We start from the raw sequence: 22971 nt of genomic DNA on the forward strand, positions 1-22971 counted from the left end.
GATAACCCAACACCCAATCTCGTTTAAGGAAAGTTGTGTTAAATTTAATGATACGAGTAAAAGATACAGCCTGGAGAAGCTGTTGTTCAGACATATAAGACCTTTGTTGTCTAAGTGTGTCCTGACCTCTAAAGTAGACCTGTTTTACACACCAAAGTCAGTGTTCTTGTGGTTGTCATTAGTGGTGAATTATCTAAAAATAGCATGATGAATGTCAAAGTTACAGTCCTAATCAGCTGTTTTATGTCCAAAGTTGATCTTCAAAATGTGACCTTGACCTGGAAGGCAAGTGTTACACCCTACATGATGAATATAATTTGTGCCAGGTTATTTCTAAATACATCAATATATGGCAACGTTATGACCGAGACCAGAATTTTGAAGCTGTTGTAAGGCCCAAATTTACTGTAATTACTCTTAATTTTCGGACACCCCCTTTTTTCCAAATAATATATGTAGTTCTTTAACTGTAAATTTTCGGACAAACAGGTTTTTGACAATAATTTAAAACTATACATATTCCGACAGTTCATGTTACAGGGCTTTTTTACGGGGCTATTTTACCAGATTTTCCCCTTGTTTTCGCTTATCTGGTGTCACAATGTGTTTCTATGACTGGATTAAGGTGAATGCCTATTAAGGCGATGGACCATTACAATTGCATAATTGGGTCACAACCCTGTATACTGGTAAAAAACAATCGAGTCGTGTTCTGAGAAAACTGGGCATAATGCATATGCGTAAAATGTCGTCCCAGATTAGCCTGTGCAGTCCGCACAGGCTAATCAGGGACGACACTTTTCACTTTTATGACATTTTTCGTTTAAATGAAGTATCTTCTTAGCAAAATCCAATTTAGGCGGAAAGTGTTGTCCCTGATTAGCCTGAGCGGACTGCACAGGCTAATCTGGGACTACACTTTACGCACATGCATTATGCCCAGTTTTCTCAGAGCGAGACTCAATTGTTTCACCCCAGAAAGATAAGTGTGACAAACACTAATTGCTCCTAAAAGTTATGCAACCCTATTTTCATACAAACATTGAAGTTGTTAGATAATGATTTGCTAACAAACACATAATAGTTTGCAGATTTTTATTTGATTGCAACTTATAACAGGTTCATACAAGATCATCTTTGCACCCGTTGGTCACAAAAGAGCCCTGTAGTAACTTTCTGTACATAAATAAAGCATGCAAAATCATAAAGCGTTGCATAAAAAACCTCCAAAAAGGGAATGCCGAAAGGACAGACTATTTTTAAATAATTTAGCAATGAATGCTTATATTACTATATTTCTTATTTGTTTATACAGATATAGGAAAATGACTCGCACAACTCAAACAAATATGCATTAGTGTTTTTTCCAGGAGGGCAAAGGGGCATGGCGCATTACTTTCAAAAAGGGAATTTTAACGCACAGTTCAGGCAAAAAGGGGCAAAATTGTTCCATTAATACCTGGTTTTGGAAGAAATATTTAATCAGGGTCAGTTGTAGGAAAAACTCCAAATTATAAACAAGCACATGTAATGGTAATTTATATATTTAACTTACTTTATTTAATATTGATATATTAACCTTGCAATGTCCATTTAAGCTACATGCTTTTTCAGTAAATTGTACAGCACAACAAACATTATAAAGCAATATATGCATATGAATCTGATAATACACAGATCCACTAACGTATAAGTGAAACCATGTTTGTCTTATCTTAACATCTTATCCCATTTTTTGACGATAATCTTGTCAGATGATTTAACTTTGCCAGTAACAATTTGCAAACACTCGTTTCTGTGACATCCACAGAGTAAATTACTAATGAATATGTTGTTGTTATCTAAACATAACGCATCGTTGATAATCACAGGCATTTCAATAATACCTTCTTAATGTATGATCTCCATTGTTAATTCGATCGTTTTTTTGCCATTTTTGCCGAGTCACAATTTATTTTCTGTATAGCCTGCCATCTTGTTAAAATGATATACATGTAAGCAACATGTGCGCATAGCAACGCAAAATCGTATAATATGTCAGCATAATACACGATTTGCATTTTGTTAAATAGGTATTCATTACAATGATTGTTTCAATAATTAATTATCTTAAGGACGATAAAGATACAACTTGTGTGTGTTTTTTTTAATTTACTTACGCTTAAAAATAAAAGTTTCTAAAAATGAAAAATGCATCAAGTACATAATTTCCACGAGGATAGCATTGAGGTTTTCATCATAAGTCTCCGAAATAAGTGTCCATCGTGGAGGAGTACACATTACGGACCGATGAGTGTGATTGTTATAACTTATAACAGACACTGACATTATTGATTGATATTAACACGGGGTTATTCACGCATGACTAATTCACAACCACGCGAATCTTTGCTGCCTTAGGGCCATACTCAGATACAGTCGGCTTAGAAAGTCGGTCAAGGGGCAATACAGATGTTATCAATAAGTGCACGTGGTGGCTTAAATCAATTAAATCTTGCACAAGCATACCGTAACAATAGAGGACGGAAAATAACGGGTGCTCATGAAAGGGCAGGGCGGCGGCCTTTGGAAAGGGCAGCGTGGCGCTAAATGGTTTTGAAAGGGACAGCGTGGCGCTACTAGAAAGGGCATGGCGCAGCGCCACGCTAAAACGGCCTGGAAAAAACACTATGCATATGACAGTACTAAGAAATATAAATAACATAGTGTTAAATACATGTATATGGTGCAATATAAATATAAAACAAAAATTTTAACAACAGCTAGTCCTATAAACTCATGTACAAATTCTTGTAAGGTATAACATCTATAATAAAATTTATTATTATGAATCTATTTATATGAAACAAAAATATTATAAACAGAATACCACGCTTCATACATAATAACATGTCAACAAATCTGCTTGCTGTATTCTGCCAACTTTTTTTTTAATCCTATCATTTTTCATTTTACCAACATATAACTTTTTTTTAAAGCGTTATTACAGGTTTTTTTTCTAAAAAATATATGAAAGGCTACAAAGAGTTAAACAAATACAAATAATTTAATTTGAAAATAATATTCACTACTTTAATCCTAACAGCACTTATTGCTAAATAGTGTTTTACTCAGTGACTTTTCAAAAATATAGATGCATCCCACATAAATTAACTAAACTGCAGGTAAACAAAAAGTAAAGCTAGTAATTAAATACTTGATGACACCTGATATTGTTTGAAATTATTCCCTGAAATACTAATTTTATATTAAAATTATTGAATTAAGCAATGATTTCATAAAAGAATGATTATGATTTATGATTGATTACTTGGATCCAGTATCTGTTACTTGTACAGCAAACACAATACTTTATAGGAAAAGTTACCAAAAAGATCAAGTAGATTTTCTAAAACAAATGCTTTTTAAGCAATATTACAACAGGTCCTCATTGTTTTGGTCCACCATCTTTCTTATACGCAATCAGAAACTCTCTATTCATGACCACTCTCACTGAACCATACGACTCGAACGGATTCGGCATCAGATCAGAGTACATTTTAGAGGTTCGAGTCGTCAAGTCCAACTCGAATAAATTCCTGCAGAGTTCTGTCCCTTCTTCAACTGTCGGATCATCACTCTCCCCACCAAAGGCAAACAACTTGTCATGAAAAAGTGTCAGACCAAAATTGTAGCGCTTGAACCCAGAGATTTTCGCAAATTTCTCCGCCTCAGTGGTTTCAGTTTTGTACCGGACCACTTCCCCGGTTGGATACATGATATACACACTGCCATCGAGGCTTTGAACGCAGCGCGAGAACTTGGCTGGATCGGGAAGGCAGTCAATGATTGTGCACTCGCCTGTTGCTGTATCAAAACACTGCACAGAGGCAGCGTGATCACAGTCTTTCAGCCATCCCCCAAACACGTAAATCTTTCCCTTGTAAGCTGCAGCTGAGAGGGCGTCCACAGCGCAGGCTAGTTCACCCACTTCTTTCCAGGTCTCCTGAGCGATGTCATACTTCTCGATACTGTAGTAGGTCACATCTGTGATAGGGTCAAACCCACCAACGACGTATATGGAGTTGCGCTCGGCAACCATCGCGTGCCTAAGTCGACCAAAGTTCATCGATCTGCAGTGAATCCAGTCTCGTCTACCAATGTGCAGCTTCAAGCAGGCGATAGGTCGCTCAGTTCCGCCAGATACGTAAATATAGTCACCATAGACACAGCAGGCAAAGTACCTGCCGATGTTGCTAGGTAATGGAGGCATGGTAAACCAACGACGATCCACTGGACTGTAACAGTACATCTCTACCAGCTTTTGTTCTCTACCCTGGGGTGTCTTGCCTATTAATACAATCACCTGAAAGTAATAAAACCAAAGGAACCTGAATAGTGTTTAACTCTCACCTTGGAAACTGAGGCTCTGATGTATAATACTTGAGGATACTTTCTAGGGGACAATGTTGACAACAAGGGCATATTTTTGTAGAAATAGCATACTATGTTAGTCTTAAGAAAGCATTCAACACTACCACATGAGTGTGGCCAATTAAGACCCTTGAGGCAAACTTAGTAGAACACCACTATCTAATGTCCCATACCAAATATTAAATCAGTAGGCCTATCCTTTTGAAGAAGAAACATTATAAATTTTACTATTTTGATGAAGTTGTAAAATATAAGACAACTGACCAGTGTTGTCTCAGCGAACTTAAATTTGAAAAAACTTTGCACAGGACAACTGCCCTACGAGTGAGTTTTAACATTATGGGTCAAATAAAAGCCCAGGCCCAGATATCTGAATTTTTTTAAAGACTTGTTTAAAACAATTATTTCATTGATTCATATAACTATTTTCAATTTAATTGTTTTGTACAATAATATAGTAGAATATAATGTTGTTTAGCGCACACACATGTATAAATCATATCAACTAAAGCTTGTAATATTTTTATAATGAAATCTTTGCACACGTCATTGCAACATGAAACAAGTTTGCCAAAGCATATCCGATTAAAACAAACTTAAGAATTTAAACAAAATCGTGGCCTGATAATCTACTGAACACATGTCTTACCTCAACTTTGTTACCAGCACTCAATGGCATGTTGTACATCTCTCACAAATGCCTTACCTCTACTTTGTTACCAGCCCTCAATGGTATGTTGTTCATCTCTCACAAATGCCTTACCTCTACTTTGTTACCAGCCCTCAATGGTATGTTGTTCATCTCTCACAAATGCCCTACCTCTACTTTGTTACCAGCCCTAAATGGTATGTTGTACATCTCAAACACATACCCTACCTCTACTTTGTAACCAGTCCTCAATGGTATGTTGTTCATCTCTCACAAATGCCCTACCTCTACTTTGTGACCAGCCCTCAATGGTATATTGTACATCTCTCATTCTTAACGCATGCCCTACCTCTACTTTGTTACCAGCCCTCAATGGTATGTTGTACATCTCTCACAAATGCCCTACCTCTACTTTGTTACCAGCCCTCAATGGTATGTTGTACATCTCTCGTCTCTCTGGATAGAGATGGTAGTCCAAAGCTTGCTTCACAAGGCGTGTGCACGTGGCATCGTTGCGAACTGCTGGGTTAAAGTCTACCTTTTCTAGGAGGAACTGTAGACTGACCTAAGGAAGATGGTGAATATATGATAAGCCCTCTGGGAAAACAGGGCCAAATTCATGTGGTTAAAGTGTTGTCCACGAATAGCCTGTGCAGTCCGCACAGGGAAAAAACTTTCAGCCTATACTTGATTTTCATTTTACGAGAGGCTTCATTTAAACCAAAAATTCCATACAAGCAGAAAGTGTCACACTTGATACAACTGCACAGGCTAATGCACAGGCTTATATGGGATGACACTTTACTCACATGCATTATTAGGTTTGTTTTCCCATAACTCAGTTCATACTGATTATAGCAATTATTATAGCAATTCTAATTTGCCAAGCATGACTCAAAACTTGCACAGAAGTGTTTTATCGTTCAATTATAAAATAAGGATATTGGAGATCTAACACATGTCTTACATGACATCTGATATTAAGGCACATGGTACATGTACTTCAACGCACAACCTTGCAACCGGATTTTTTTTATTCAAAGTTGCTGTATTTACCTCTATAAGTAGTAGGGCTGCAACAAATCCAAAAAATTTGTTCAGATCCGAATCATAATCCAAATAAGATTTATTCGGATTATTTTCGGATCCGGATCACTCAGATAAGAGAAAATTAAAAATTCTTTCTAAATTAAAGAAATCAATGTTTTCGAAGTATAATTTGACTAAAAAACATTAAAACAAGTATTAACAAAAAACATAGCAAATTTCTCGTTTAACATTGTAGCAATGTCAGAATAAAACAAAACCTCAACAATTATTCACTTAATAGTTTGCTCGTTAACATACACTTTTCACTGTTAATGCAGTTTGATGATTGTTTTCACAAAAATTAACATATCAACATTGTCCGGGTCCAGGCAAGCCCTATGAGCACTAACGAGGTCTCCTGCTGTGGAGATTATCTCACTGGGAATTGAGGTTTCTTGCATCACAAGATAGCATTCAAAGTTAGTATATGACGAAAGATGCTTTCAAGACAATACATGATGCAGGAACACAATTTGACAGGTCGCGAAATTATGCAAAATTTACCTGAATAACATTCCAGCCACACTGGATCCATTACCATTGTTTTAATACAACTCAGAAAGACAATAAGGATTAAAAACTTACTTTTTGCCATTAGGAATTGCATTTGTAATGTGTAAATCCTCCATCATTTTGAATTAGTTTTGCTTTCTGCGCTCATTACGGAATGTCCAATGACACTCTTAGACAATAAAAGCCGAAGGATCTCGAATGATCTGCTATTTGACTGTCGCACGTCAATAAATATAGACTATTATACGTATCTTTTATATTATAAACAGAACCAGTCTGTATAAAAACAATACTCATAATACTTGTGAAAACAGCGCTTAGTTACATACAACTATGAAAATACATATTCGGAACCAAAATTTCCAGGGGTGGATCCGTACCCGCAAATCTGAAGTTGGATCTGATATCATCAGATATTTTGGGTACCAGTTGCAGCCCTAATAAGTAGGTCATAAATTAAGAATTGAAAGGTACTTAATTGCCAAAAAGTACTTCATTTTTTTAATGGAAAATATTTGTAAAGACAACATTATCAATATCATAATAAAACAATGTCAGTTATAATATCATGCTCGAAAGTAGTCATTTTTATCTACTTTTCTGGGACAGAAGCAGAGTAATTGCTTTAAGTGTAAAAAAGAAAAAAATGGACAATTTTATTTTGTTTGAAACCTGTTGTAGTCGCAATGGTTTGAAAACATCAGGAAGAAAGACGATTCTGTCATCACCCTTCTCCAGCCAACGAAACACGGCAGTGCACACATTCTCTTCATTAGTGACCAACAGATTATCGTTACTGACAATGGACACGAGTTCGTCTTTTTCCAAGGCCAGGAATTCGTCGAGCTGAGAGATGACTTCGAACTCTTTCAGTATGAATTCCCAGCTGGTTTCCTTAAGCTGCTCACAGCTCAGACTCTGTGCCAGCCTCCATATTCCTATACAGTTCTCCGCTGTGGTTTGCTCCAGGAGAAAGCTCTCACATCGTGACTGAAGACAGCTGATCTGCAGTAGAACTGATGCCCGCAGCAGATCCTCGGCATTGTCAATGGTCACACAATCTTCTCCTGAATAGGCGAAGGACAAAACGTGCTCAAAGATTGAAGAACTGATATCCTTGATGCAGACAATATTGTTCTGGCTTTCTTTCATACCGCTAGAAAACATGGCGTGAAAGTAGTCAGAGAATGCAGACAAGATCACTTTGTGGCATCGAAACGTCCTCTTCTCAACCTGCAATTGAAATATTTGTCTCAGTCTGGCTCTGTGATACATGTAATAGGGCTCAAAAAGGCCTTTTCACAGACTTTGGCAAGTATTGAAGTTTGTCATTAAAAGCTTTATATTGATAAATGTAAACATTCGATATAAAAAGCTGCGGTAAAAAACAAGAATAAAATTAAAGAAAGAAACAGGAGATGTGTTTGTCAGAAACACAATGCCCCCTACTGCGCCGCTTTGATGTATTAATTGTTTTTTTATCATTTGGCAGGTACAGATAATTATCTCCTTTTGATTTAATTTTTGACCTTTGACCTTGAAGGATGACCTTGACCTTTCACCACTCAAAATGTGCAGCTCCATGAGATACGCATGCATGCCAAATACCAAGTTGCTATCTGAAGTTTCATAGAAGTTATGAGCATTTTTCGAAACATAAACGCAGAAACTTAACGCAAAGTGAGACGGAAAGACAGACGGACGGACGGTCCGATCACTATATGCCCTTCTACTGGGGCATAAAAAGGTAACCCTCAACTGGGCTTGAATCACTGACCTCTGAAGTAAAAGCCTTAGAACACTAGGCCATCCATGCTCATACAATGAGAGATGTATTTTATACTTTATATAAGCAATCCTTTTAGTGTCACAAAATATAACGACAACAACTGAACTCTCTAAATTATTTAATTGTTTTGCGTTGCAACATTTTATAATTTTTAAGTTTTTAAACCTTCAAAAGATGCATATAATGGCTATTTTAGAGCCTGGTAAATGTTCAGTATTACTGTTTCCTAACAAATCTTGCAAATCTCAAACATTTTTTATATATTTTTTTTAATTTACCAAAACGTGACAAGGCTTTAATGCATGTGCGTATATTGTGTAACAGATTAGGGAGGACACTATCCACTTTTATGGATTTTTTTTGTTAAAGGAAGTCGCCAATGGTTAACCTTTCCAGACTGCACAAACTCATATGGGGCACCAATTAACACAAATGCATGAAGCACTGTTTACCCAGACCAAGGTTTATTTGTTTTAGTTGTAAATCAAGAACAAAGAGAAAGTATTAACAATTTGAGCCGTGCTCTTGAAAATGGGTTTAATGCATATGCATAAAGTGTCGTCTCAGATTAGCCTGTGTACTCTTCACAGGCTAATCAGGGATGACACTTTCCGCCTAAACTAGAGTTTGCTAAAAAGTTACTTTCTTTAAACAGAAAATATAAAAGCGGAAAGTGTAATCCCTGATTAGGGAGAAAAAAAAAAAAAATTCCTAATGGGTGTCTGAAAAAAATCCAATTTAATGTTTTCAGAAAGATAATAATATTTTTGTTATTCTTTAATTTTTATAAAATGCAACATTTAGTTTATTTCCCTATGCCTAACTGCCCCATGCGCTCATATTGAACATGTGATTCAGGCATATTGAGTCCATATTGGCAATCCTATTTTTTCTGCCTAAGCTTTGAAAGGGCTAATAAATACATTTTCTCAGCTTTTCAAAGAAAGGCCAAGTAGTTCCAATAAAAAAATTGTGTACATTTTTTAAAATTTACGAAATTCTTTACCACATTTATTGTTAATAAACGCAACAGTGTTTTGTTGGATTATTACTACGTACCAAATTGCAAGGATATATTTTAAAATACCCTAATAGCTGGATTATTCAATATAATTCAACAAGATAGTTGTGTCCTAGAATCAGAAAATAATGTTTGATTTGGTAGCAATTTTACTGAGACTGACTGTCATTTCCCCTTTTTCTTGTAATTTTGTTACCGTCTTATAAAAGGAAAACACACAAAATTACAAATTTTTGTGCAATTTTTAAACCCCAAACAAATGAGAGCGAAGACATATGACTGAGTTTTTTTTTTAGGTAACTGCTATTCACAGCATTTGTTTCTATATAAAGTACCGGAAAATGGCACTTTCCTAATAGGGAAAAAAAACAAAAAAATACCTAATGGCAGTCCAAAAAAATTCCAATTGAAGGGCTCCACAATTAAAAAATAATAATTTGTTCATTTTTTTATTTTTATAAAATGCAATATTTAGTTTCTTTTCCTATGCAGAATATATAATATTGACAACTTGACAACACTAAGGTATCAATTTTTAGTATTTGTTAGCAACAAATATAATACACCTAATTCCCAATATGAAGACTTCATGACTCAAATTTTACCAATTTCATGTTTTTCCGTGCTAATTTTCCCCAATTCAGCTGGTACCGATACTTTTCCGAATATAGCAAAATAAATCGCTGATTTATGACAAAGAATAGAACTGTTAAATCCATCAATATTGCTTATTAACTTATAAAGAAGAATGTCTTTAAAGGATCCAACTGAATTTGACAAAACTGTATAATTGTAAAAAATCACCTGTATCTCAACATCTGTGTACAAGCCGGCAAGAAAGTTCTTGTAAATTCCAGACTGGAGACATGTGGCTGTGTGCTCCTTCCAGTCTTCCAGTTTCTCCTCAGAACTCATGACTTCTAATACTAATGATGGAGTCCACTGTCTAGAGGCTACTCCAAGACCAATGTCAAATTGATTCCTGTCTGGTGTCTATGTTGAGTTGCAAACCAACTTGACCAGAACTATAAAACTTTTTTTTTAAATATTTATACAATCAATATTCTAGTAAATATGTTAAATATTTATATATCAATATCCTAGTAAATATTGTGCTATCTTAGTTAAAGACTTCAAATGGAAAAATGAAAACTAACATGTCATTCATGGATGTAATCTGATTTATATTGTTTAATGGAGTCCAGGGATATTTAAACAAGGGCTGTTTGTAAAACATGCATGCCCCCCATATGGGCTGTCCATTGTAGTGGCAGCCATTGTGTGAGTACGATTTTTGTCACTGTGACCTTGACCTTTGACCTAGTGACCTGAAAATCAATAGGGGTCATCTGCGAGTCACGATCAATGTACCTATGAAGTGTCATGATCCTAGGCAAAAGCGTTCTTGAGTTATCATCCGAAAATCATTTTACTATTTCGGGTCACCGTGACCTTGACCTTTGACCTTGTGACCTCAAAATCAATAGGGGTCATCTGCGAGTCATGATCAATCTACCTATGAAGTTTCATGATCCTAGGCGTATGCCTTCTTGAGTTATCATCCGAAAACCATTTTACTATTTCAGGTCACCGTGACCTTGACCTTTGACCTAGTGACCTCAAAAACAATAGGGGTCATCTGCAAGTCATGATCAATCTACCCATGAAGTTTCATGATCCTAGGCGTATGCGTTCTTGAGTTATCATCCGGAAACCATTTTACTATTTCGGGTCACCGTGACCTTGACCTTTGACCTAGTGACCTCAAAATTGATAGGGGTCATCTGCGAGTCATGATCAATCTACCCATGAAGTTTCATGATCCTAGGCGTATGCATTCTTGAGTTATCATCCTGAAACCATTTTACTATTTCGGGTCACCGTGACCTTGACCTTTGACCTAGTGACCTCAAAATCAATAGGGGTCATCTGCGAGTCATGATCAATGTACCTATGAAGTTTCATGATCCTAAGCGTATGCGTTCTTGAGTTATCATCCGGAAACCATTTTACTATTTCGGGTCACAGTGACCTTGACCTTTGACCTAGTGACCTCAAAATCAATAGGGGTCATCTGCGAGTCATGATCAATGTACCTATGAAGTTTCATGATCCTAGCCCCAAGCGTTCTTGAGTTATCATACGACAACCACCTGGTGGACCGACCGACCTACCTACCGACCGACCGATCGACCGACTGACATGAGCAAAGCAATATACCCCCTTTTCTTCGAAGGGGGGCATAAATATTGTTTAATATCACTGTACCGTAGTTCTTCTTGAATGCTATGAGCTTTTATGAGTACATATGTACAGCTCAAAGTTCTTCCTGAATTAAATCTAATTCCATGTAATTTTTATTTTATTTCAAGTTTGTATATAAAATCGAATTCAATCAACCTTAAACATTGTAACAAACACAATACCATTTACCATCGACATCCCTTTGTGCCTTGTTTGTGAATAAATGCTTAAAACAAAAAGTTGATATAAAAACATAACCAAACCAAAAGTCGAATGTGCCAGAGATAGTCGGTGTAGCACAATTGTTTGATTAGAGATGAGATCTACATGTATCTTGCTGAGGATTTTCGAGAATGTTGATGCATAAATTAGCATATTTTCAAATTCAGAATACTTGGTGTTTTCCATTGCAAAAACTTAACACATTTTTGTGAACCGTTGACGTGTTTTAAACTTGAATTATCATAGGATTCCCTAATATTGAACGTAACCTAATTTCGATCACTTTGTTAACATTTTAAGAACACAGCTCTCGTGATGACGTCACATGCATGCGCTCGGAGTTTTTTGTTTTACTAACATTACTACGCTTGAAGATAAATAAAGACACGACTAAAATGAGGAAAAAACAAGTATAATTGCATGCCAAATTCTTACTTCAATTAAACTATTCCAAATGTATCCCTATTCCATTCAATTTTTTGGTCCCATTCATTAAATTTCCACAGTAATTGCACAGTGAGGCAGACGACAGTGCTAGTGTAAGCAAAACACTTTCATGAATTTGATTTATTTTTAAGAAAATTCTTTTACTTTTTCCTGATTCTCATAAAATGTTGCATGGAACAATCACACACGCACATAGCCAAAATAGGTGACATGACAATATGCACATTTGGATGCTTATTTTATCAAGTATTTTAATAGTAACGTCATATATGTAGAAATTTTATTTGAATAATCTGCCATAGTTTGTGTTTTTGCACGTTTTGAGTATTTTTACCTGACAATTCTGCTCTTAAGATGATTGACTGATAAAACAGAAACTTGTTAAAGTGTAAATAGAAGTTATAAATAAAGTTAAATTACGGCTAAAGCTTGAATAAATATGTTCAGTGAATCAAATTTTCAAAGTTGTGTTGGCTTAATGCCTATTGCAATCGAGTACAGTACACTCCACGCGTTTTCCCCAAAACGCGCTCCCTCCGCGGGTTTTTTTCTGCTAGCGAGTGTTCACGCGGCGTCGAGAGAGCGAAGTGAACTCGATAAAACGCTCGGCGTTACGCCGCGTTTGCTAATTTCCCGCGGCGTGTATAACTTTAGCCTAGTCGGTAAATGCAGACAATTTACGTTCTTATAAGTGACCGCCGCGCAACGCCGCGTTAGCAGTGTGCTACTGGGCATGCCAAAAAATAAAAACATTGTTATAATAAATTGTTTAAATACTGTAGTACATGTATAAAAAAGATAATTGTATAGAAAATTAATACGTATAAAAATTATGTTTTTTAATTCACAGGTACGTCTACAATATGAATTAATATAAGACATTTGACAAATTAATATTTAAATCATATCGCATATAACACAAGAATAAATGTTCCGTAAAATTTCTAAATGAGAATAATAATTAGTAAGCCGAAACACACTACGATTTTTAATGTTAACACGACGTTTACAAATGCTTCCAATATACAGTCATCATGTATATTTCCCGACAAAAGCGCGCGAAAATTTTGCTGCAATGTACAAGGTCAAGGTACATCGTATACTCCTGCAAAGCGTGCGTGTATTGATTTTTTGATACAAACTTTGTAGCGCAGAGAACATTGAATTTTGTTGATTTCGGTTAAAGTTTCTTTGGTATTTTTTAACAAAATTATATCGCGAATAAGTTGATATTTCCTCCAAAATAATTTCAAATCGAACACGCCAAATCTTTATTGTTACGGTATTTTAGTAGAGTAATTATTTTAACAGTAATGTACTTTAAACTGATTAAAGAAGATATCTGGGCGGAACTGGATTATAAGTGTTTGATGCAAAGCTTGTCTACTGACCTATTGTGTAGACTGCTGTCTGCGGTGTTTTGACAAAAGGGATTAACATGTGTGAATATCACTCTGCCGATTTGGTCCATAATTACTGGTAAACATTGTTTTGAATGTCGATGCAACAAGAATACAACTGTGAATATTAAATGCAACTATCAACTCAATAGTTACCACCTTCTTTTAGCAATTAACGGAATAACCTACCTACAAAGAGAAAATAAATGCATTAGCTAGCAGAGAATTGACTTTGTTCTGACAATTAAAACCATTCCTTATGCATTCGTTGAACGTGTTTACTTGAGTATGTTATGCCTTTAGACAGGAAGCGGCTTTTCTTTGATTACGTCAAACTGTCAATTCACACATATTTGCGAGATTTTTAGGGTCCTTAGTCATTTGTTTACATGTTCAGTATAGAAAATCACCTGCTAACATGAAACTTTTGGATTAAATTATCAAAATAAAAACAATGTTGCAAACTGTGTTTATATTAATTGGTAAGTATTAGTTAAAAGACGACGTTGTTTGTTGTAAATCAACGAGTTTTCTATACAACAACAACTACTTCTACAACCACGTCGGGATCGATCTATCTTGGTTGTTTTTTTTTAATTGTAAATATTATACTACATATACATGTATGTACTTGTAATAAAAGTAATTTTATTTGAAAATCAGGAAGACAAACAAAATTAAATTGATCGTTATCTTGTAAAACGCGGAGTTTCCCCCGCGCTGCCAACGCCGAGGGCCGCTGCGTCGGCTTATCATTTTTGCCGATTGTTAACCGCCGCGTCCAAAATCATGCAAACGCCGTGTCTCGCGGGAATTTCTTAATCTCCCTCCAGGTCAATCCCCGCGGAGAATGGAGGGAAATTGGGGAAAACGCGTGGAGTGTACTGTACTCTAGCTTTTCAGATGTGATGTCTTGATACCAGGTAAACAACGCTGGTTGTTGATGTAATTTGAGTGTCACTGTGTGTATGTTACTTGGTTTTACCTGGCTAAAAACGCTGCAAATAAACAATTTTGGCATGGATATAAATAAATCTTTGAAAGTAAATCCTTTATTGCGGCATTGTTTGCATTAATTTAGAAATTATTTTACTTGTTTTCTTAACCGCTTGATACATGGTTATCAGAGGAAAATATCATTATTCTGCGAGCATAACATATCAAGTAAGTAGTTTTAATTTGATCTGCTTGTGGTTATTTATGCCAGAAAATAATAAATGTGATCATTTTACCTGTTATGGATTTAAGGGGGCAGACTTGACATGAAAATGATGCTGTTACCTCTTGCAACTCCTAGCGACTCGGAAGGCCGGAGGTTTATTGCAACTAAATATCAATCTAAAATTTCCACTAAGATATGCTATACAAATCTTCTGCAATGTAATCATACATTAACTATACAAAGCCCAAAATAAAAACAAATCAAAATACAATGAAAACATTAACAGATACGATGAATCTGGTAAAAAACCATTTCATGGACAACGATATTTGACATTTTGTTCACTGAACTGTTGTTCTTGTTTGTGTTGCATTTGTTGTTGTTGTTGAATAATAGTTGGGTCAGGACGGTCTCAGCCCATGACGGCCTACATTAGTTGCACAGACGACCCACACAATGGTGTTCGTAATTTGCACCAGACCTTTTTTAATTGCCGAAACCATACAGTTCACGATCTTATTCGTCAAATATTTTTTATTATTGATGTTTTTTGGTATAAATGCTTAAATGATATTTTTAAATAGTTTATTTCAATAAGGTTTGTTCATTTTACTAATTGCACGTGAATATAATAAATAACCATTTAAAAATAACGGAACTTATATTTTGTGTCAGCAAACATAACTATTACGTTCGAAATTATATATATTTTGCTTTATTGGTATCCTTCGTTCATTGGTATCAGTCTTTGACAAAATCCATTTCTTAGCCAGGAAAGTTGTTGTGTTCGCCTTGTTGATGCCGGACTTTAACAGTTGCGGGGCGAGTTCGATCTAAAGGCAGGACAATCTTCAGTAGTATACAACGCCCCTTCGAGCTGATAAAGAAATGATAGCACCATGCCAAATTTATCTGAGGAAGAAGACGTGGCAAAATGATTGGACCTAGACTCTGTTTATTTCTCTACCAAAAAGGAAACATCAAGCTGTGCGCACCCTAGCCTTATCAGCAATACCAGCAAAGCCATGCTAAGAATCATCCGCAATCGATTGAAAAGAAAGGCCGATAAACTACTGTCGGAGAAGCAGACTGATTCAGAGCTGGGAGGAGCACAGTGGAACAGATCTCCAACTACTTGATCTTCATTGGAAAACACCTGCGACACTAGCATGAGCTCTTCCACAAAACATCGACGTTAAGGAAGCTTTCCACCGCGTGTAACATGATGGCCTATTGCAGGTTTTTAGAGGATTCTTTTGTTTTCAAATTTATTGATTTATAACCATATGTTATTTAATATATCAATACATACCAACCTGGCGACTGATGCGAAAATTTCGCCCACGTGGAGTAAATTTCGCTTTTTTAAAACAGCAGGGAGAAAAAAAATCTCCCTAATTTCCAAGTAAATCCATTTGCAAACTATAGATAATACGCGCATGTTCGCAGTAGGTAGCGACTTAGCAAATCAATACTCGATGATATTCGAGTGCAAGATACATGTCAATGACGCTGGCGAGTATGACGTACCATTTGGGTCAAAAGTCAACAAGACCTACCAGGTAAAAAGAGAAATGTACGTCGACGTACAATATGTACGTTGACGTACATTATTTTGTACTTCAACGTACAAAATTGTACTTCGACGTACAATTTTTACCGACCCTTGAGTGTTAGCCAATCAGAAGACCCCTTACATCTGTTGCTTTGATCCACACGTTAAACATTCACTGCGCTATTTTCAGACTCTTAATACGACTTTTATTTCAAAATTTAATCTATATTATTTGGCCTATGCTTTCTAAACAATCGTGTTACCACAATAAAACAGCGGAAGTCTACACTGTGCATTAGCAACCTGCTGTGGTGATCCCTATCCTTTGAGCGTCATGTTATGACATATAGATCAGACATCGACCGGCTGTCTTATAAAGTGTATATTTATTACTTAAACCGATTTTAGAATAAATACCGTCAAGTAGATACTTATTTTTAATTCTTTTTTTTCAATTTTGATATTTTTTATTCACTTTTTCCTCAATTAAAAAAGAGATTTTAAACATTTATTATGAATAAATCTGAATCAAAAGCGTCTCAAGAGACGAGTGTTTTGATTGGCTGTTCAGAAATTTTTACGCCGACGTTCAAAAATGTACGTCGAAGTACAAATTGTACTTCGACGTACAAATATATACGTCGAAGTGTTTTTCATATTTGTAAGTCGAAGTACAATTTTTGTACGTCGACGTACATATTTAACGTCGACGTACATTTCTTCTTTTACCTAGTAGGTCTTGTTGACTTTAGATACAAATGGTACGCCATAGGCGAGTCCATGGACTCCGCCAGCTGTAACATGACCTGGTCCAATCAGATTCGCCAATACAGCGCGTTATTGTTAACGTCGCTGATTAGCTATCAGATTTCTGACTATCCAATCAGATCTGTGAGAGCATACCACATATGGTCTTCTGCAACTTCAATAAGCATAAGCTCTCATCCTGTGTAAATTAATCAATTTAAGCATAATAACGAAAACTGATCAGCTTTGAAGTTCGGGCGAGTTCATTGATTAATACTGAGTAGTGCTCATAGTGTGTATACAGACATGATATTGATAAAGAATGTTGTTACTAACTGATTCAAAAGTTCATTATTGCATGAACATATATAATAAGATTATCATTTGTCTCATTCCAGCTGAGGCTCACAAATCAGCTGTCAGCAGGTCAGTGCTACGAGAACAGCAATACATGTGAAAGGCCCTAGCAGCTCAGATTATAAAAGACGACCAACTGGCATTAAAAGTCCTAAGGACTTCATACCATATCGCCAAGCATGAACTGCCATAGTCTGACATGAAACACATGGTGGACTATGCTGCATTGTTAGACATTGACCTATCCATATCAGACTCTCATTAAAATGTCAGCAACAAAAGCGTTTCTGACTTTCAAAGTGTCATATCAGAAGTGATCCTTGAGGATAGACTTTCTGACAGTAAGCGCTCTGGTGTGTAGTCGTTAATTTGAGATGAAAGTACCGACACAGCAAACATAAAACGCGTGTTAATGTACATCTTGAATGTTAGTGATCGGGGACTCCAGTACCCCTTTCTTTCATACAAGCTAATTTCTTATGGTAGTGCCAGTGCTGTTAACATTGTGTCACTTTTACTCGAGGAGCTTAAATGTAAGAGTTTTGACATAACACAAATGATTGGACTTTGTACTGACGGGGCTAGTGTGAAGACTGGGAGGAAAGGCGGTGTTGTGAAGCTCCTTCAGGAACATTCCCCAGCACTTGTCGGGGTTCACTGTGCAGCACATTGTGTTTCCTTGACCATCCCAAGCAGCCAAGCAAGTGCCTTACATTGACCAATATGCAAGAACGGTCGGCTTCCCAAGCAGCTAAACAAGTGCCTTACATTGACAAATACACAAATGTATGCAAGAACGGTCGGCTTCCCAAGCAGCCAAACAAGTGCCTTACATTGACAAATATGCAAGAACGGTCGGCTTCCCAAGCAGCCAAACAAGTGCCTTACATTGACAAATATGCAAGAACGGTCGGCTTCTCAAGCAGCCAAACAAGTGCCTTACATTGACAAATATGCAAGAACGGTCGGCTTCCCAAGCAGCCAAACAAGTGCCTTACATTTACAAATATGCAAGAACGGTCGGCTTCCCAAGCAGCTAAACAAGTGCCTTACATTGACAAATATACAAGAACGGTCGGCTTCCCAAGCAGCCAAACAAGTGCCTTACATTGACAAATATGCAAGAACGGTCGGCTTCCCAAGCAGCCAAACAAGTGCCTTACATTGACAAATATGCAAGCACGGTTAGCCTCCCAAGCAGCCCAACAAGTGCCTTTCATTGACAAATATGCAAGAACGGTCGGCTTCCCAAGCAGCCAAACAAGTGCCTTACATTGACAAATATGCAATAACGGTCGGCTTCCCAAGCAGCCAAACAAGTGCCTTACATTGACAAATATGCAAGAACGGTCGGCTTCCCAAGCAGCCAAACAAGTGCCTTACATTGACAAATATGCAAGCACGGTCAGCCTCCCAAGCAGCCCAACAAGTGCCTTTCATTGACAAATATGCAAGAACGGTCGGCTTCCCAAGCAGCCAAACAAGTGCCTTACATTGACAAATATGCAATAACGGTCGGCTTCCCAAGCAGCCAAACAAGTGCCTTACATTGACAAATATGCAAGAACGGTCGGCTTCCCAAGCAGCCAAACAAGTGCCTTACATTGACAAATATGCAAGAACGGTCGGCTTCCCAAGCAGCTAAACAAGTGCCTTACATTGACAAATATACAAGAACGATCGGCTTCCCAAGCAGCCAAACAAGTGCCTTACATTGACAAATATGCAAGAACGGTCGGCTTTCCAAGCAGCCAAACAAAGTGCCTTACATTGACAAATATGCAAGCACGGTCAGCCTCCCAAGCAGCCCAACAAGTGCTTTTCATTGACAAATATGCAAGAACGGTCGGCTTCCCAAGCAGCCAAACAAGTGCCTTACATTGACAAATATGCAATAACGGTCGGCTTCCCAAGCAGCCAAACAAGTGCCTAACATTGACAAATATGCAATAACGGTCGGCTTCTGAAGCAGCCCAACAAGTGCCTTACATTGACAAATATGCAAGAACGGTCGGCAATATCTTTCGATATTTCAAGAAAGAAGCTCTGCTCTGCGATCAAATAGACTAAGAGCCATACAGCGGTTTCTCAAGATTCCTGAGCTCATGCAGAGGTCAACTCGGTCAGATGGCTGAGTCTTGAACAGGCTGTTTATGTAATTTACCGTACTTACCCAGCCCTGGTGATGACACTTGAGCAGGAGGCAGCAAGCGACCTAACTGCCGAGGGCTTGCTGAGTTAGGTTAACCAGTACCGCTTCATCGCCATCACACACCTGATGATGGCCATTCTGCCTATCATGGGTCGCCTCTCCAAACAGCTTCAGACCAATTCTGTGGATTTCAGTGCTGTGAAGCCGCACATCACAAGCACGTGTGATACTCTGCAATATGTACTGGTGGTTGAAGGTGTGTTTGTTCACAAACTCTCCATATTTGTCAGATCTGAAGGTGACAGTTTTCTGAATGGCAAGTCCCTGTCCGAGTCTGAATGCAAGAAGGTGTGTGATATTCAAATGATTTAGCAGTGAGGAGATATTGTTTACGAGTTGGAGAATGTTCAAGAACCGAGCGTTGTTTTTCTTCCAGAGCTGCGATATTATCGCCAGCAGCAATAAGCCTTGCAGCAGTTGACAGAGGAGTATGTCTCTTTGCTTGTAGCCAACATAGAAGAACGCTTCGCTGCACTGTAATCATTGAGGCAATGGCCGTTCTTTTGCACGTCAACATTTTTAACGCTGACCCCCATCGCAAAGTATAGACTTCAAGAATCGAACAAGCTGGACGATGTACGTGTTCTTCTAAAGTGTCGTGTGGTAATTCGCATGACAAGTGTTCAATGTGAACGAGGGTTCAGCACCAAGAACCGTGTTAAGTCAAGATTTCGGTCATCTTTAAAATCGAAAACCTTAGATAACCTAATGAGAATCAGTGAGAATGGACCGCTTCCGTAAGGCCCTGAGCAAGTCATAGCCCTGAAAATTAAAAAACTGTATGCCTAAGAGTGATACATTGGTGGTGAAGTTGAATTGTGTGATGTGATTAGTTTGTTCTTTATTGATATTTCTTGATAGTATTTTGTTAGTGTGGGTATGTGCGTGTGCGTGTGTGTGTGCGCGTGTGTGTGTGTGTGTGTGTGTGTGTGTGTGTGTGTGCGTGCGTGCGTGCGTGTGTGTGTGTGTGTGTGGTGGTGTGTGTGTGTGTGTGTGCTGTGCGTGCGTGCGTGCGTGCGTGAGCGCGCGCGATTGCGTGCTTGCGTGCTTGCGTGCGTGCGTGCGTGCGTGCGTGCGTTCGTGCGTGCGTGCGTGCGTGCGTGCGTGCGTGTGTGTGTGTGTGTGTGTGTGTGTGTGTGTGTTGTGTGTGTGCGTGTGTGTGTGTGTGTGTGTGTTAGTGTGTGTGTGCATGTGCGTGTGTGTGTGTGTGTCAGTACCAACATTAAATTAGTTGCAGCAACTTGTTTATATGAATGAGCCTCGTTCTGGCAGAACTGGCCTTAATCGTGTGCGTAAAGTGTGCAGTCCGTACAGGCTAATGAGGTACGTCACTTTAAGCCTAAACTGGATTTTGGTTAGAAGAGACTTTCTGTGTATCAACAATATCATAAAAGCAGAAAGAGTTGTCCCTGATAATCATGTGCGAACTGCATAGGCTAGTATGGGACAACACTATACGCGAATGTATTAAGCCCGGTTTACCGAGAACGAGACACGTACCTTGAGCATGTTTAGGACTTCTATCTGTTGTTACGGTGATGTCTAACTTTGCCACTTCTAAGGCTCCGTCCGCGGTAGGCGACCCCTCGTCTATAAATATTCCTTGCGAACCCAGGATATATACGAAAATAAGCTCTGTATATCAATATGCCTTTCGATAATAGGTATTATATTAACAAAAGCCCTGTCTATAAACAAGCCTTCCGAAAATAGGATATATACGAACATACGCCTCGTCTATAAATATGCAATCCGTACTTCGTTGCAAAACTCAGGACACATGCGAATAAAAGTCTTTTGTGGCAAAACTTTGGATACATGCGATCAAAAACCCTTAGTGACCAAACCAAGGCTATGTGCGAACATAATTCCTTCATGACCAAACCTATGATATATGAGAACATAAGCTCTTCATGCCCAACCATAGGATATATGCGAACATAAGCCCCTCGTGGACAAACCTACGATGTACGCGAGCATAACCCTTTCGTGGCCAAACCTAGGATATATGCGAACATAAGCCATTGGTGCCCAAACCTAGAATGTATGTAATCATAAGCCATTCGTGTCAAAACCTGTGAAATATGCAAACATAACCCATTCGTGGCCAAACCTAGGATGTATGCAAAACATAAGCCATTCGTTCCAAAACCTGGGATATATGCGAACATAACCACTTCGTGGCCAAACCTAGGATGTATGCAAAACATTAGCCATTCGTGCCAAAACCTGGGATATATGCGAACATAACCACTTCGTGGCAAAACCAAGGATGTATGCAAACATAAGCCATTCGTCATCATCATCATCATCATCATCATCATCATCATCATCATCATCATCATCATCATCATCATGATTTATGTTTGTTAAAACTTGCACTTCAAGTTGGACTAAGAATAACACAACATTAGTAGATGTTTGTTTGTGGTTTCTTTGGAAAAATATCAATGATATAATAACAATAAATAACTGTTTCAAACAGTGAACAATAACGGTGTGAAAAATCGATAATGATAAATGAGGTCTTTTTTTAACTAAATAACGTCATTATGCAACATGTTTTTTAGTTCAACTTCGTCAGAAAATTTGTTTGTTTTTGGTAGATACATTTTATCTTGGAAATAACGCCACTCCTGAAAACGAAACTTTAACTGATCAATCGCGATATATAAATAACATTTATTATTTTAAATATTTTTATTTTACGTTGGTCAGCATTGTGGCATAAAAGAAAGTATTCTGCACAATTTGATTTTGTTTCAAACACGTTTTTACTTCGGCATTAAGGATATCGTATGTTGGATGCATACCTTCCCACGCAACAGGGTCCAGAAAGTCACGATGTCCAAAACCTAAAAATATATCGTTACTCCTCTATATAACCCGCGTCATAAGAATATAGGTATTGTGTCATATGCGGCCAGACCAGCCTACGCAAATTAAACTCGGAACCTTGCGTGAGTCTATATAGGACATGGAAGATCCAGACCAGACTTCACCATTTCTCATATGTAATAATACCTATTTTCGTATCATACAGCAGGAAAATAGTAATTTCAATGTATACGATATTATTCCGGTGCAATATAATATATCATTTTACTTTTGAAAACTGGAGTAAATGAAAGTTGTAACAATATTAAGCGTC

At 37.5% G+C, this 22971-nt stretch overlaps 1 protein-coding gene across 9 annotated transcripts; it reads right to left on the minus strand.

Annotated features, from left to right (window-relative positions):
* Positions 1–1081: 1081 nt before the first annotated feature.
* Positions 1082–21480, minus strand: LOC127845001 (kelch-like protein 24). Of its 9 annotated transcripts, none has more exons than XM_052375610.1 (5): positions 21321–21480; positions 10279–10499; positions 7337–7897; positions 5469–5627; positions 1082–4345 (listed from the first exon to the last, which is right to left on the minus strand). In XM_052375610.1, exons 2-5 carry the CDS (start codon positions 10387–10389, stop codon positions 3428–3430), a joined length of 1749 nt encoding a protein of 582 aa, XP_052231570.1. In that variant the 5' UTR covers positions 10390–10499; positions 21321–21480; the 3' UTR covers positions 1082–3427. The 9 variants fall into 9 exon arrangements, with proteins under 9 accessions (XP_052231570.1, XP_052231568.1, XP_052231565.1 ...); XM_052375608.1 differs by lacking the exon at positions 21321–21480 and adding an exon at positions 15284–15343; XM_052375605.1 differs by lacking the exon at positions 21321–21480 and adding an exon at positions 15069–15328.
* Between the last annotated feature and the right edge of the window lie 1491 nt (positions 21481–22971).

Source organism: Dreissena polymorpha, chromosome 9, assembly GCF_020536995.1.
Source record: "Dreissena polymorpha isolate Duluth1 chromosome 9, UMN_Dpol_1.0, whole genome shotgun sequence".
NCBI classification, from domain to species: domain Eukaryota; kingdom Metazoa; phylum Mollusca; class Bivalvia; order Myida; family Dreissenidae; genus Dreissena; species Dreissena polymorpha.